A 17,292-nucleotide genomic window follows, 5' to 3' on the forward strand; every position below is an offset into this window, starting at 1 on the left:
AGGGTTGAAGGTCCCCAGGGGCCCACGTGTCAGGAAATGATATGTACCACAGGACAGGCTCAGTGTTCCCCCCAGGCTCCTAGCAGCAGCCACAGCAACTCCAGGAGGCTACAGCCCCAGCCCTGGTCCCTAAGGTCCACGGTCTTCAGTTCACACCGTGAGACTGCCCAGTCCCCGACTCCTCCTTGGGAAGGGGTACTGCAGGGAGGATGAAGTAACCAGTAGGGGAGGGCCTTGCCAGCCTGAGTGGGTCTTGTTTGTGCTTGTCCTCTGTGTTCCTTTCCTGAGGCTGCTGTGTCAACATCCACAAATGCGGTGGATCGGAACAACAGCAGTCAATCCCCCACATTTCTGGAGGCTGAAGTCTGTAATCATGGGGTCACCAGAGCCACAGTCTCCCCAAAGCTCTTTGTAGAACCCATTCCTGCCTCTTCCAGCTGCTGGTGCTGCAGCAATGCTTGGTGGGTCTCGTTTGGGGTCTTTATTGCTCAGATCTCAGCCCCTGTCTTCACGTGGCCTTCTCCTCTGTGGGTCTTCTCTCTGTCCCTCTCAAAGACACTGGTCATCAGCTTTAGGGATCACCACGGATGACCTTATTGGGGTTCAGAAAATGATGCCCCAAAGTGAAGGCCTCAGAAGCAAAGTTTCTCTCTGACCTTTTCGTGTCCTCTGATTCCTCACTCCTCATCCTCCCCCGAGGCAGGCCATGGAAACCAGAGCCCCTGACTCTTGGCCATGCACATACTCTTAGGCCTAGACGGAAACAGTTTCTCCAGTGTTGACTCTTGATTCTTGACCTCAGCTGTAGTTCTGCATTCACTTGACCTAATTCTGGATGGAGCTCCCAGGTCCCTAATGCAGCTCTCATCATACCTGATTCCTCTTGACCTTCCACGAGAGGGGTCAGAGGGACTTGGACAACATTAGGATTGCATGGACTGTACTTCTCATGAATTTTCCCTCTCCATGAGGTCAAATTAAATGTCACGATATCCAATTGCTATTACATAGAGTCCTGAAAAGTAACAGAATCTGATGATATCTTTGTGACCTTTAATAAAGAGATCGTTAGAAGTGATTAACTTGAGTCATCTTGGAAGACTCAAGGTGAGTGAAAGGCCATCTTCCTAACATCTTGGGAAAGTTGGTCATGAGATCAAGTTTAATTAGCTTCAGAAGTAAATTAGCAAACAAAATAACTTTCATACCCATTCCTTTGCAGGCTTTGTTCAACTTTTTGGCATCTTGATCCACATTGAAACCCTGATGACTTTTTACTTTGGCCTGAAAAAAAAATAATTGAAAAGTTGAATGGACAGTATAATCATCCCTCAATTATCTCTAGCTTACATTGATTGCTAACTGGAGGACAAAGCAGCCATCCAAACAAGGGACCAGCTGCACTGTACTCATGGGGACGTGCGGAAATCAGCTGGGCAAACTCAGGCCCCAGAGCTATAGCTGGTACTCACTGGGGCCAGCTGGCCTTGAATGAAGACAGGAGAATGGTCCTCTCTGTTCTCAAGGACAATTGGCATGGCCAGCTCTGTAATGAGCAATGTTCCTGTTAAGCCAACCTTTGTGCGTCTGTCTCTGAAAATACAGAGGGCCAATGTCTTAGCGTGCTGGTTTCCCTCTTTGGCCAGGAGATGCAAGTGTATCTAGGGAAGAGGGTTGCAAGCCAGAAACTCAGGGTTCTAGGTCTTCCTACATACAGATTTATTTAGTGACCTGGGCCTTTGTCACCTATACAATGAGAGACATACATTCAGTTTGTCAGAGATTTTGTTCTTTTTGTTTAGTATGTAAGAACCAGCAAAAGTGTAGTTTTTAGTTTTTAGGGCTTCTTGGGGGAGAATAAACCCTGTTGATAGACAGCTGTTTCCCCAACTTGGGTCATTGGCATAATACATACAGTAACTTGCCCTCAGTCTCCAATGTCTATATTGTTGTTATTTGCTTATTGTTTTTCTTTCAACTGACCTTTCATTTTAACTTGAAGTTATTTATTTTTTAATGTGTCAAAGGGTGCACGCATTCACCAGAGAGAGATTGTGAGAGAGAGAGAGAGAGAGAGAGAGAAGAAAGAGAAAGCACCCCCTACGGGGCAGGGTCACACCGTAATCTGTTCTCCTCCATCCTCTTTTTGATATTTGGGCATGCACACACATATGCCCAGAGTATTTCTCAAGCTGTGGGGTCCAGGACTCCCACAGTGTGGTCAGCCATGGGGGATCCATCTGCCTTAACCATAAGGCCACAGGCTGGCCGAAAGTTATTTTAAAAAGGAAACTTTCTGTTGACACTAAAATGGAAATCCAGCATTGCTTGCCTGAACAGAAGGTTACCATAAAAATAAGCACATCACTGTTAACAATGTAAGGATGTGGGGCCAGCAGATGGTGCAGTGGTCAAGGTGCTGGACTTCCACATAACCAACTATAGTTCACGTCCTGGACCTGGCAGCTTGCTTTCTCATTTTCCCTCTTTGGTGAGAACATATGTCCTAAAATGACTTAATGCTAAAATAAATAGTTATTTAAAAAAATGTGAAGATGTGGGGTTAGTTACAGTTGCACAGTGCCTTGAACAGTTATACTTTGAACATCCTATCTTCTCAGTTCTTTGCTTTTCTTCACTTCCACGAGGCTAGACATGTGTCCATATGTTTCTCATTGTTCAGTGAAGGCTGGGCTGAGGGCTGCTACCCTCACCACCCAACTCTCCTTGCCTTCCTTTCATTTATTTTGGGAACACACAGCACACCACGCAGGGCCCACAGGACGTAGGGTGTTTCCCCATCTCCCATTCATGGGGCTCATTGTGGCTGTCAGTCATGACCCTTGAGCCCTATCTTCCTGCCCTCTGCCATCAGGGGGAGCACATGCCCAATCTCTCGGCAAATGTGATTGGTTTAGGAGTGGGATATCCTCCAGGCAGGATCCATTACAGTTTTGCCCTTGGTGAACATATTGAGAGGGACATGTCTTGCTAAGCTGAGAGCGTGTGAGTCTAAGGCTATTGGTCGCTACCTTGTCCACCTTATAGGGGAATTTGTGTCTAAGGCTATTGGTCGCTACCTTGTCCACCTTGCAGGGGAATTTGCGCGTGAGAGATTAAGTAATCTTATATGCAGAGTCTCCAAAAAAATTCATGGCAAATAAGTATCATGAAAAAATAACCTTCCTGGATTTTCAGTTTTTGGACCAAAATAAACTCATGCTTTTAATTCCACTTTGCACAGACTTTTTTTTTTTTTTTTTGATAGTTTTTTTCGCTATAGGGCGCGTGCACTTGCCAGACAGACAGAGAGAGACATAGAGACAGAAAGTGAGAAATCACCCCCCAGGGAGGATGGTCACGCCGCAATCCCTTCTCCTGCATTCTCCTCTTGGGATCTTGGGCACGCACGCACACGCGCCCAGCGTGAGTTCTAAGCCACCGGGTCCAGGATGCGAACCGCAGTCGACTATGTGGGAATCTAGCAACATAGCCATTATGCTAACTGCTGGTTCCCCGCACAGACTTTTTGAAGGCTCTTTGTATAAATTCTTGGTTACAGCAGTAACTGTGTCCCAGTAACTCCCAGTTTCAGTAGCTAATAAACTTGCCCATTAGTTGGGTAGTGTGAGCTGGGTTTCTGCCCTGGTCACCCAAGTATCATGGCTAATATCCATGGAAAGGAGAAGGGCTGGCTTCCAGATCTTGGTTCATGGAGAATCATAGGCCCCCTAGAGCCAAAGGAATCTTCAGGACTACCTCTCACCTTTTGGGAGGTTAGGGCAGGGCCATCTTGAATTATCTGTTTCTGAAACACCCTGGGAGGGGCACCGACAGTTGTTGAATTCCTGCCACATGCCAGGCAATTCACAGATCTTTATTATTCACAAGGAAGAGTGTTATATAACACCAGTGTTATTACTTCACAGATAAGGAAACCTGGTTTCAGACCTGTTAGGGAATTAGACTGAGTTCTGCAGGGTGGAGGGTTGCACTCAGCTCAATTTGCCTCCGGAAGTCCCCACTCTCCTAGCATACCATCCTGCCTCACGCTCTGGTTACAAGGCCCTTCACATGCGGGCAGAAGGGTGACATCACCCATTTTCCTTATCTAAATCATTTATGGGGCGTAAGAAAGTTTCTGGTGCTTTTGAAGGCTTGTTGGTTGAGCCAGCTACATCCTTCACAGGGCTCAGAGCAAACTGGAAGTGCAGGGCTCCTGGTTCAACAATGATTAAGAATTTCAATGCAGTGACATCCGAGTGCCAAGCTCAGGGATCTTTGCTGGGGGCCCTGGAGACTGCACAGGCTGCATACTTAGAGAGCTTGCCCTGCGTATTTATTGACTGACTTATCGATTCGCTCTGGCAACGTGGAGGGATTGCTAGGGAGAATGAGCAAAGACACAGAAGTCTTGGAAAGAACTGTGGCTCTAATCCAGCCAGAGATACAGGGCTGCCCTTATGTTTATTCACGTGACATTAAATACCTGGCCAACGTGAAAATACGGACACCATGATGTATGTGTACACATAGGTCCCTTTTTTCCTTGAGCACCCATAGAGTGGATGCTCTCTCCAAAGAGACAGAGAGAGACAAAGCTAGAAATTACCCTGGGGGGATGAATAGCCATGCCACAATTCCTTCCCCTCCATTCTCCTCTTGAGATTTTGGGCATGCATGCACGCACATGCACCTGGTATGAGTTTTAAGCTGCCAGGTCCAGGACTTGAACTGCAGTTGTCCATGTGGATTGTCCAATGCCTTAACCACTTTGCCACCTATTGGCTCCAATAGGTCCTTCTTTTAAAAACATGTAACAAATTTGCTGCTCTTTCACAGGAATCTAAGGGTTTCCAACAGTTAAGAAACGCCCTTTCTGTTACCATCTGTGGAAGCAAATAGCACAGCAACATAAACATATACCAAGGGCCGGGCAGTGCAGGTGCTCAGAGTCGTAGGATCCGAGTGCGGGTTCTGTAGGCAGCTGCCATAACCTGCCGCCACAGGCTGACCGATAATACCATTCTAATAATCTCATTTTAATTTTTTTCGTTCCTTTTTTTAACTCAGAAAAATAGAACACTGAATTCTTGGCCTTTCCTTTGACTCCGCGCCCTACTTTTTGATCAAATTCTAGAGGTGGTTCTCTGAGGCAGAATCTCAAAAGGGTAAATGGCGTCATTGCTTTCCCCTGGAAGTATTATGGAGGGCTCGGGAAGTCAGGTGAAATTGAGCCAGGGTGGCAGAAATCTCCTATCAACTGGCTAATTTATAAACTGTCTGAAATGGCATTACAGACGCGCATCCGTCCCTTTTCGTAGCTGCTACATTGAGACAGAAACACAGGGCTCTGCAAATGGCCCTGCAGTTGTGCCCTGCCCGAGGGCCCTGGCTGTGAGCGGCGACTGGGCTCCAGCTGGGGTGACCCTTGCCAAGCCTGCTGGCAGAGCTGCTTTCCCTCATTTGCACAAAACCACCACAAGGGCTTGCTGAGAGCGTGCGAGGACTTGTTTGAGATCACCTGGCCAGGCAGTGGCTGAGCTGGAGCCCGGGAGAGAACCAAGACTCTCCATCTCTGGCAGAGATAACGTGACATTCCTGACCCTCCTCTCCCTCCCATTTTAGTGAGGTCATTCCACGATCCGAGTATCACAGAGTGAGAGGAGCTGGGGCAGGAAAGAACCCGCTGAGCATGTCCAGTATGCTTACCCTAGACCCAAAAGATGTGTCAGTAAGTGTCATTAGGTTCAAAAGAACTCTGATATCCAGGAGGGCCAGTGGGAGAGGATGTTGAACCACATCAGAATGACACCGGGACTCAATTGTTGCTGTCGTTGCTGAGCAAATAACACAGGGTAGGAGTCTGTCCTGGGCACAGCCACAAACAGGGAGGCCACAGTCCCCTGCCTCCTTGTAGGAACCACTGTTGGCCTTGCTGGTTGTCTTTCTTAATCTACTTGAGAAGAGAATTCAGTCTTGTTTCTTATCACGGCAGGATATTTGATGGGAAGGAATCATGTGATGTGCTTTGTGACAGAAGAGAGAGAAGAGAAAACAGCTTCTTTGGAATTTTCCCCTCCATTGGCCAGGACTGCCTCTACAATGGACACATTCATCAGTGACTCCCGGGCTGGTGCGAGGGGTGTCCTACGGCTTGTTCAGATGAACCGGGCAAGGAACTTCTCTGGAATGTACGCAGAGCCAAGCCTCTGTACCTATTGTGCATTGTTAGGGCCACAGGCAGCTGGCTGGGGCCTCGGGCCTGTTTGCCAACCAGGAGACTTGGTGTTTGGAACCTGAAGTCACCAAGCAGAACTTGCACATAAATGAAAATGTGAGTTGGATATAGGAGGTGGGCAGGGGCCTCCAGGCAGGGCGAGAGGCATTTGTGAGGCTTCCGGTGAACACGTGCACAGTCTACTTTCAACCATGAGGCTTATGATACGGCATGGTTATAATGCAGTACGAGGCAGAGCAACTGGTTTTGTTTTGATTTGTTTTTAGCAGTGCTTGCAGGGACACCCAAGAAATGGATAAAGGCAAGACATTAGATGTCAATAAAAATGGTTGTAGACGTCTGGGCTTTGAGGCCCCACCCGACACACAAAGGTACATATCACATGTACACATGTGTCTTTAATTCTATGTATTTTGATGTAAAGAGTTTGAAAAATATCTTCTATTCATCTATCTAGCTACCATCCTGACTTGTTGAATTATCTATCTCGCAATGCCCCAAACCATGTCATGTATCTGAGCCCCGTCCGGTATGGGCATCTGTGGGGACTTTCGGCTTGGTTCGCTCCCTTTCTTGCCACTCTAAGTCTCGATGTTTCTTCTCTAAAACAAGGAAGCAATTGGTCCGTGTTTCTCAAGGGAGGAGGCGGTGGTGTGATCCCAGGCAGTGTCACCTGGACAGAAGAAATTGGAAAACACCCACTCCATGAGATGACTCAGGGACCTCCTGCTTTGGCAGAGTGACAGCCCAGAGGAAGGCCATCTTTTCAAGTTCCTGGTGCCACAAGCCAGAAGGGCCAGCTTGGAAAAACAGACACCTGATCAAACAGATCAAACGCCTGTGCCAGGGCGACTCAAGGAATTCTTGACTATTAAGATAGAAATGGAACATTGTAGGGAAGTCTTTCTGCAAGTTGTAACAAACTCCAGGGATGAAGTTAGTGAAGAGTTTGCAGAGGGAAGTGTTTTGCAAATCGGTACGCTAGGTATTATATAATAACAAAGATTTTTCAGTACATAGCATGAGTATGCTCAGAGTTAAGTACAGTAGTCTCCCCCCATCTGAAGTTTTACTTCCTAAGGTTACGGCTACCTGTGGCCAATTCCAGTCTAAAAATATCAAATGGAAAATTCTAGAAATAAACAATTCACACATTTTAAATGGCCCACTATTCTGAGTGGCATGATGAAATCTTGTGCCACCTGGCTCTGTCCATGTGGTACCCGAATCATCCTTTTGTCCAGGGTGACCACACTGTATGTGCTATCCACCCATTAGTAACTGTCTTGGTTATCAGATTGAAAAAACTCAGCACATAGAGGGTTCTGTAAACTCCACAGTTTCAGGCAACCAAGGGGGTCCTGGAACATACCTTCTGAGGATAAGGGGGCTACTGGACTGTCCTCATGTTCTGATTTTCTATTTGGATAGCCTCAAGATTAGAAAATAAGAATGTACTATCTCGAGACCAGCAGGTGGCATAGCAGTTATGTTGCTGGACTCCCACAAGACTGACTGTGGTTCGAGTTCTGGACCTGGTGGCTTGAAACTCACGCTGGGCGCATGTGAGTGTGTGCCCAAGATCCTGGGAAGGAGAATGGAAGAAAAAGGACTGTGGCGTGGTCATCTCCCCTGGAGGGTGATTTCTCTTTTTCTGTCTCCTTCAATGGCATCCTCTGGCCCCCAGTGAGCGCATGTGCCCTAAGGGGGGGGGGAACTCTTAAAAAATGTACTTTCTCATGTGAAATAACTAAAAAGAAAAATAGGAGGACTCTCCTCTGAAAGTCTCCTCCCTCTTTTCCTTTTTCCTTCCTCCCTTCTCTTTTTCCTCTGCCTACTTTCCTCCTTCCTCCTTCCTCCTCACTTTTCCCTCCTTTCCTGGACAAGCAGGTGTTGAGAATCTGCTGTGTACCAAGCCCTGTCTCAGGTAAGGAGGGACACAAAAATAAATACGTAAGTATAGGTAACAATGGCATGATGGTACAGTAAATACTTTGGGGGCAAATAGCTGATAGGAGAAAGGACTTTTCATAGCGTTGTTGACAGTTGCCCTGGAAATTTGAGTAGGAGTCAGGCAAGCAAAAAATTAAAGGAGGAGAGTGGGGGGAAGATGTGTCCAGAGAGACGAGAGCATGGTGCTTTCTGAGTCTGGGTGCTCGGGTGCCCACTGTGGCCTGTCCGTGTGCATTGCAAACATGAAAGCACCTAAATGTGACACAATCATGCTCTCAGTGGGGACTTGGGAGGCAGCTCTGCTGTGTCCAGGCTCTGCTTTGCCCCCCGCTGGCTGTGATGCCCCCACCCCCAGCCAGCCAGTTCATTTCCCTGAGCCTTTGCAGAGGGCACACACACTTATAAGGAGGTGTGAGGCTGAGGTGCAGCCATGTTTGGGACTTGCACGGAGCACTGCTGGGTTACACTCAGCACCTGGCTTGTGGCACGTAGAGGTGCCACACTCGGTGACATAAGGATGTAAGGGTCATGGGTAAACTCTGGAAGAGTTATCAAAACACAGTGGGAGTGGCACTTCGATTGTTTAATATTTCCAGTGCTGTTCCTCAGGAGCTCGGGCTTGCTGCACTCTGCTCGGTAAATATTTGAGAGCAGTTACCTGGTATCCCGGCTCCGAGCCAGGAGGGCTTTCCAGAAGTGCCAGGGAGCAGAGGGCAGAGGGCCCGCTCTACCCTGCCCTAAGGATTAGCTTCTGTATGGGTTGACAGGCAATTAGGATTCAGAGGAGACTGAAAACCAGGGCCCACCTTAGAACGGGGGAGTGAGCTGGATTTACTAATAGGGGAAAAATGGATGCAGGTGAAGGGCGTGTTGGGGAGAGCCTTGGCTGTACCTGAATTCTACTATTGCCTTGTATAGGTTATTTTTGTTTTTAATAAAATTCCTGGATTTTCTTTTCCAAGAGAGATTTTTACTATAGGGCACATGTGCTTGCCAGAGAGACAGAGAGACAGAAAGTGAGAAATCACCCCCCGGGAGGGATGGCCAAGCCACAGTCCCTTCTCTTCTATTCTCCTTTCAGGATTTTGAGGATACACTCACACGTGCCCAGTGTGAATTTCAAGCTGCCAGGTCCAGGACTTGAACTATGGTTGCCCATATGGGAGTTCAGCACCTTAACCACTATGCCATCTGCTGGCTTCAATTCCTGAAAATATTTTAATCAGCTTTATTAAAGTATAATTGATATACAAGAAACAGCACAGATTTGGTGTATGTAATTTGATGAGTTTGAACATATGCATATATCAATGAAACCGTTGTCATAATCAAGGTAACAGACACATCTATCACCTCCAAACGTTTCCTGTGCTGCTCCTCTTTTTGTGGTAAGAACACTTATATGTTTTTTAGTTTTTTCTTAAAGAGGGATTTTTGCTTTAGAGCATATGCCCTTGCTGAAGAAACAGAGGGACACAAAGTGAGACATCACCCCCCCAGGGGTATGGCCACACTGCAATTCCTTCTCCTCCATTCTCCTTTTGGGATTTTGGGCATACACACACACACACACACACACACACACACACACACACACACACATGCCCGGTGTGAATTTCAAGCCACTGGGTCCAGGACTCAAACTGTGGTTGACTATACTGGTGTCCAGAGACATAACCATTATGCCATCTGCTGCTCCGTAGGTCTGCCTTCTAAACAAAGTGTTTAGTGCACAGCCGAGTACTGTTGACTGCAGGCACCATACTTCAGGCATTCTCTAGGACTAATACGCCTCGTGTAGCGGAAACTTGATGCCAATGCAGTCCTCATTTCTCCTCCACCTGATGCACGGCAGCCACCGTTCTATGTTCACTTTGGCTGTTGTAGGTACTTCATGTAAGTGAGATCATGCTGTATTTTTTTTATTTTATTAGATTTTTGTCATAGGGTGAGCGTGCTCACCTAAGAGAGACAGAGACAGTGAGAGGGAAAGTGAGAAATCACTCCTGACGAGGGATGGCCACACCATAATCCTCTGTTCTCCTCTCGGGATTTGGGGCACATGTACACACACACGGTCATCACCCTGTATTTCTCCTCCTGTGACTGGCTTATTTATCTTAGCATAATGTCTTCAAGGTTCTTCTAGGCTGTCACAATGGCTTGCTTACTTTCTCTCTCTCTCTCCCTCTCTTTCTTTCTTTTTCTCTCCTTCCTTTCTTGCCTTTTTTATCTGCCTGACTCTCCATCTCTCTGGGCCCCCACGACAGTCCAGCTGGAGAGCAATTGTTGGCAAGGACAATGCTGAAGTGTAGACAAGTTAGACAGCTGGCTCAGGGTCACACAAGCATCAACCATACGGCAATAAGAATAGCGATTGGAGCTTACTATGTGCTGAACATATCATGAGCATCACCTTATTTCACACCCAAAGCAAGTCTTAGGAGGTAAATTCTATTTCTAGTGCCAATTTTGCAAATAAGGAGACCAAAACAAAATGTTTAAGTTAATTTTTTCCATGAATGAGAAAGAGAATGAGAAAGAATGAGAGAGAGGGGGACACCACTGAAAGACAGAGAGAGGGAAGGTGAGAAACCACCCCTGGGGGGATGGCCACACCACAGTCCCTTCTCTTCCATTCTCCTCTTGGGATTTTGGACATGCATGCACATGTACCCAGAGTGATTTTCAAGCCACTGGGATTAGAACTTCAATCACAGTCAGCGATGTGGGAGTCCAGCGCCTTAACCACTATGCCACCTGCTGGCCTCAATTTCTTTCTTTTTAAAGTCTGAATGATATTCTATTGTGAACTTGCCTTGTATAGATTTCAAGCACATAAAAAATTTGGCAAGACTGAGCTCTTTTTCTAGGGAAGGGACCCTTTTGAGGTCACATAGAGTCCCTCTTCTCTCTTACAGATACCCACTTGAACCCAGCATGTTGCTGTTTTCCCTTTCTTTCTTCTAAGTCCACTTTCCCGGCTGAGAGGTGGTAATAACTGTCTCTTCCTCTCACAGGTCGTTGTAAGGACGTGTGTCAAGAGCACCTGGCAGCATGGCTGACACACAGTGAGAGTCAGTGCGACCTTAGTCACTCCCTTCCATCTCGACCAGGTTCTTGGTGAGCGTTGAATGAGCCCCTTACGTGGTGCTTCGTGTGGTGGTGTCTTTACAATTGGAAGTTTATCACAGCAAACTCAAAATACCTAATTATGTCATTTTGCTGTAAGCCAGAGATCACTTTGTTCTTACAGTTAAGTGATAGGAGGGGCTAAAAATCTAAAAGAAATTTATGGGGAAAAACCTAAAATTGGAAATTACAGGAAAATATAGTGCCAGCCACTGTCTAGACAATTTACATATACTAACTCATTTAATTCTCATGACAACTCTACGAGATAGATAGTATTACCTCCTGTTTTGAAGATGGGAAAACCAGGACACAGGTTAATAACCTTCCCAAGGCCACATAGCTAGTAAGTAATAGAATGAAGATTGAAACCTACACAGTCTTGATCCAGAAACTTGACTACTGATGTCTCATTTACTGATCTTTTGGGTCCTGTCAAAATTAATATTTTTAAAGAATTATTTTAAATTTATTCATGATTATTTTTCAATTTGATGAGAGAGAGACCTAGAGAGAGAGGGTAAGTGAAAAAGGAAGCCACTAGTCCCAGGACTTGAACCATAGTTGGCCATGTTGGAGTCCAGTGCCTTTAACCACCACAACACCTGCTGGTGCCCAAAATTAGTTTTTGAAGCTTTTAAAATGTTTGTTTATCATATATATTTATGATATGAAGTGCATTTGTATATGCTTGTGCAAATGTGCCCGAGAAAGAGAGAGAGAGACCATTTTAACAGGTGCCCTACTCACTGCAATCCCCTTCCCACAGCTCTCCAGCCTTGGGGTTTTGGGGGCCCACACATGTGCTGGCTTACACTCTCTCCTGCACCACTGAGTCTGTACCATAAAACATTTAATAATTGATAATAATAAATAAAATTAAATAAGTAAGTCTTTAAAAAAAAAGGAAAAGTTCTGTTCAATTCTAAAAATACTGGGCTTTTATAGAAAAACCATTTGAGGCCTGAGATTTTTCCACTGACCAAGGAAGCTGAGAACCCTTTGTATAACTGTGGGACCCATAAGTATTCTTGTTGATGAGAAAATAGAAAGTGAAATGAAGAACGAAGGCCTCTTATCACAATTTGCAAGGCAAAACAGACTGCCTTCTGCCCGTGGGCAAAGCATGTATGCAGGAGAGGCCCCGCTGTCAAATTCTGCTCCTAGAACTCCTTCCAGTTCAAATGGAACCATGAGTTCTGCTTCTCATTTGGGACTAGTACCAACCTGACAGCAGAGTCTCAGTATGACTGAGACTGTGTAAGAGAGCTGGGCTGGTGGGGCTAGTAGTTGGTGTAATGGCTATGTCACTGGACTCTCATGTATTTGACCATGGTTTGAGTCCCAGATCTGGTGGCTTAAACTCATGCCGGGTACGTGTGCATGCATGCCCAAGATCCCAAAAGGAGATTGGAGGAGAAGGGATTGTGGCATGGCCATCCCCCCTGGGGAGTGATTTCTCGCTTTCTATCTCTCTGTCTTTCTGGTGAGCACATACACCCTATAGCAAAAACCTCTCCAAAAAAAGGGGGGGGTGTTCTGGGAAGGGAGGGTTCATTAGGACAATCCAGAGCTGGCAGGGGAGGCGTTGGCCTTTCGTCCTTCACCAAGCTCTCAGGGCACTTCCTCCTCTTCCTCTCACCACCTCACAGTAAACTTTCCAGTTCCCTCTTCCTACAACATCTTTTCCATAGGAGAGTGTAGGGATCACAGCTAAAGAACTTTGGTGTACCGAGGTTGACTTTTTCTTTTTTATCTATTTATCCCAAGAGACAGAGAGCCTCCACCAGGGTCATGATGCTGGGCTCAACCTCCAGCTTCAGCCAGCTGTGTACTCATGTCAGCACTCAGACACAGACCACTAAGGGAGGTCTTTGGATGCAAACCCAGAACCTTCCCATGTAAATCAGTCTCACAGACTTTTAGCAGAAACATTTTGAAAATCGAAAAAGTGTGAGGCTGGTGGGATGATCAAGGTTTCCAGTATGCTTCCTTCTTTTGGCTGACTGCTTTCCAGCCTGATTAGTTGTCAAACATTTCCTTCCTTAGGTTAAATATCACTTCTCTCCACTTAACAGTCTGTGCAAGTTGGCCTCTGATTTGTCTTATATCTGAGGAGCTCATTGGTGTGAAGTAGGGGAGGAAGAGCAGGGATGCTGTGAATAGATTCCTCACCGTAATTTATGAAGTTCTCAGAGGGCCAAAGCAGCTTGGGAACTGATGACATAGAGCCTCATGCCTCTTGGAGCCTCATCGCTCAAACATTTATTTGCTATTGGCTCCTTTGGCAATGGTGGGTAATGTGTCTACTCAGGGAAATGTGAGGAAGCCTCACCTCTTTCAGAAACCTCACAGAACAATGTTCCATTACTTCTACCTGGTTACTCATTTGCACCTGGAGCCCAGTTTTTATGAATGCAAAGTATTTACTATTAAAGGTCATGAACTCAGGGACCAGCAAATGGCGTAGTGATTATGTCACTGGACTCCCACAAGGCCGACCACGATTCAAGTCCTTTGCAGCTTTAAACTTTAAACTTTCACACTGGGTGTGTGTGTGCGTGCATGCCCAAAATCCCCTAGCGGGGATGGTTTCCTCACTTTCTGTCTTTCTGGTGAGCACACACACCCTCTAGCAAAAATTTCTCTAAAACAAAACAAAACAAAACAAAAAAGTTTATGAATTTAGAGTCAGGAAATAGCCCAGTGACATTTTCACAGCCAGGGTTAGTAGAGACTGATGAGCATTTTGAAACAGAATAGAGGGGTTATTAAACGTGAATCTTGGGAAATTTGTGATATATTGGTTTCATTAAGTTGATTGTTTCTTGGATATGGTTTCCTTGGGACAATAAATTTGATTAAAAGTCTTGCTTTTTGTTGTAAATCAAAATCCACTTAAATGCCTGTCAGAGCAAAAAGTAAAACTACTAAATGGAAAAAATATGTTTCATAGTGTGTTCCCTTGGGTATGTTTAACTGTAATTTGAATGTTAATATTTGGTAGTTTGCCCTGTCATAGTGCTCCACTTTTGTTAGGATTTCCCATTATCAGAGCAAGTAAGAGCAAAGCTGATTCCTTCGTCCTTAGATCCTCTACCCGATTGGATCCCCACTAGCAGTTTATTACCTGCAGGTAGACCAGAGAGCTGGGACTGTGTGGAAGCCTGGGCTCTGCACACCTCAGCAAGCTGCTGGGATGTTACAGAGCTCTTCGTTGCTGTCACCCCTCCTTTCAGAGATGCAGTTTTCAAATGACATGCATGACTATTAAGTGCTTGGCTGTCACACTGAATGAGTAGAAATAGTTGCAACATTTGACAAGTAAGGCGAATTGCAGAGAAACATTTGGGTCAATACTCAACATGACTTACTTACATAGGCTGACTATGTGTTTTTAAAAAGGAATGAGCATTTATATATTAAAAAGTAATCCTCGGGGGCCAGCAGGCAGTGTGGTGGTGAAGGTGCTGGACCCCCACATAGCAGTTTGAGTCTGAGAGCTGGCAGCTTAAAAATCACACCTGCGTGCATGTCCACAATCCCAAGAGGAGACGGGAGGAGAAGGAATCATGGTGTGGCCATCCTCCCCAGGGAGGAAGGGTGATTTCTCACTTTCCCTCTCTCCATTTCTTTGTCTCTCTCCTCTCTAGAGGGAACACACACCCTCTAAAACAAAAACTAAACAAAAAAGTGACTTTCATTCTGTATTTGGGATTATTTATATGTTAGCATAGGAGCACCTTTTAAAATTTTTTTATTTAAAAATAATTTTTTTTTTACATTTTATTGAAGATTAGTATAGTTAGGTCATTACCAAGAAAGAGGAGCTTATTAATAATAGTAAAAAAAATATTTTATAAAAGGATACCCCGCCACCAACAAACAAATAATTATCCAGGGCCAAATGTCACTGGTGCTAAGGGTCTATGATCCTGGCCCAACACTCTACAATTCTGTTAACACGTTACTTTAAAAGGCTTAAGAAGGCCGAACTCCCAGTACATGGTGCAAAGCACTGACTGACGCAAGGCCCCCAGTCACCAAGATTAAACACCGGTGGCAACAAAAGAGGAAAGATGTATGGAGATGTCTTTAACTTGTTTGTTTATTTATTTATTTATTTTTGGGACTGTAACCCAGATGACGAATCTGAAAGATGATCCTAGGAGGAAGTGTTTGAGTTGAGGTCAGTCTAGAATGAGAAGCCTGTCATCACCTCCTGCTTCTTTGTCTGCATCTTGATTATCGGGGGCATCACAGCCTACATGGCAGGATGACATGGCTGTGTGACACCTCCCAGCTGACTCATCTTAGGGCCCTGTTAGTGTGCATAGGGCTAAAGAACGTGGAGTTTCAACCACAGATGGAATAACATTCATTATCCAGACACAAGATTTAGTGTCCTGGGGACAATGACTGTCAGCTTGGAGGATGTCTACATATTGTTTTGGGACTTAGAGGCTTCTGAAGAGTGTTAAACTTCTAGATATCCAGTTACTGCTGGATTGCATCAACAAAAGTGAGCTTGGAGGATAAGATGGTTGTGGGAGGTGATGGCTATTTCTCAACTGAGAAAGGAACCATGCCTTCAGGAGTCATGAAAACTGAAGCTCAATTCTCATTAGAAAAGAATGACCTCTTTTCTCCTTATATTGCCAAGGGCTGTCTTGGCCAATTTAACGAAAGTATAAACTTAGGATTCATTATTTGCAGGCAAAAAGGAGGCTAGTGCACACTGGAATTCTCGAGAGTGGGCAGATGGGATTGAAAAGAGAGAATATCGGGGGCTGAGTTAGGCCCTCACGGCCTCAGACATGCTGTGTGGTAGGCTGTGACCAACAGCCAGTGAGCAAGTTTCGATCTGCTAAAGAGGAAACAAGGTGAAATAGCTGAATTTGCTTTGAGCACATTTTTGTCTCAATCAGTACCCAAACAATGAATGTTATTCTTTCCCCAGTAAGAGAGTTTAAATGCATATGGGATCCAAACCAATCCGTTCTTTCTTCAAAATTCTTTTCAACATTTTTATCTTCTTTTCATTCCTACTATAACCATCCAAGACCATATTGCCTGAAGGTGCATTATTTTGCTGCCTTTCTAACTAATCTTCCAACCATCATTCCCTTTCTATTTCAGTCCATTTGACAGTAGTAGTAGTAGTAGTAGTAAAAATAAGTTATTTGAAAGCAGTGATGATAAAGTAATATCCCCTCTTCCAAGGATAGTTAAGCCTTGGCCACTGTGATCTACGTACATGACTCAAACTAGCTATGACTCTCCCCTGACATTTTATGTATAGATACTTAGAGAAAGAGGATGCTTTCCTTGAGATTGCTCACCTAAAACCATTGGAACCATGGGACTCTGTCTCTGTGGTGCCTGAACTGCCTGATACCATGCCTCCCTCTCACCCACTCCTTCTGCCTCTCATTCTGTTGAGAGGGAAAAGCTCATTTCAAGTAGGAGAGAATGAGCCAACACATAGAAGAAGAAAGATGAAGAGAGGGGGGAGCAGGGAGGAGGAGAAGGGAGGATGACGAAGAGGAGAAGGAGGGAAAGGAAGAGGATAAGAAAGAGAAGGAGGAAAAGGAGGAGGAGGAGGAGAGGAAAGATGACAAGATGTTTTGCTCTGCACCAGGAATGAATCCTGATTCATAGCTCCTGTTGTCCCATTTGGCAGTCTAGGTCTGGGCTTTTGACTGGTTCTGGCCAGTGAGATAGAAAGGGATGTCTGCTTAGAGTTTTTCAGAAAGATTTTCCCTGCTCACCCGAGAATGGTCCCTGAGGAGAAAGGCATTTCCTCCTCTCTCCCCTTCCTTCTTGCTGTGACTCTGTCATGTGATGTCTTCACTTGGACAGTGACTGCTATCTGACACCCATGGGGAGACATGGCCTGTGCACCCAGGGTGGCAGAATGGAAAGGCAGACATGGCTCGGGTTCTCAATGACGTGATGGAACTGCT

At 45.5% G+C, this 17,292-nt stretch overlaps 1 protein-coding gene across 2 annotated transcripts in view; it reads right to left on the minus strand.

Moving 5' to 3' along the window:
- The window catches only part of ANXA13 (annexin A13), a 57,826-nt gene that overhangs the window by 29,892 nt on the left and 10,642 nt on the right, over window positions 1-17,292 (minus strand). For both annotated transcript variants that reach the window (XM_006157537.3, XM_006157535.3), the window contains one exon: window positions 1,209-1,284. In XM_006157537.3, coding sequence (XP_006157599.1) covers window positions 1,209-1,284 — 76 coding nt within the window. The remainder of the gene's footprint in view (window positions 1-1,208; window positions 1,285-17,292) is intronic.

The sequence above is a fragment of the Tupaia chinensis genome, unplaced genomic scaffold (assembly GCF_000334495.1).
Source record: "Tupaia chinensis unplaced genomic scaffold, TupChi_1.0 Scaffold000545_1, whole genome shotgun sequence".
In the NCBI taxonomy this organism is placed as follows: Eukaryota; Metazoa; Chordata; class Mammalia; order Scandentia; family Tupaiidae; genus Tupaia; species Tupaia belangeri.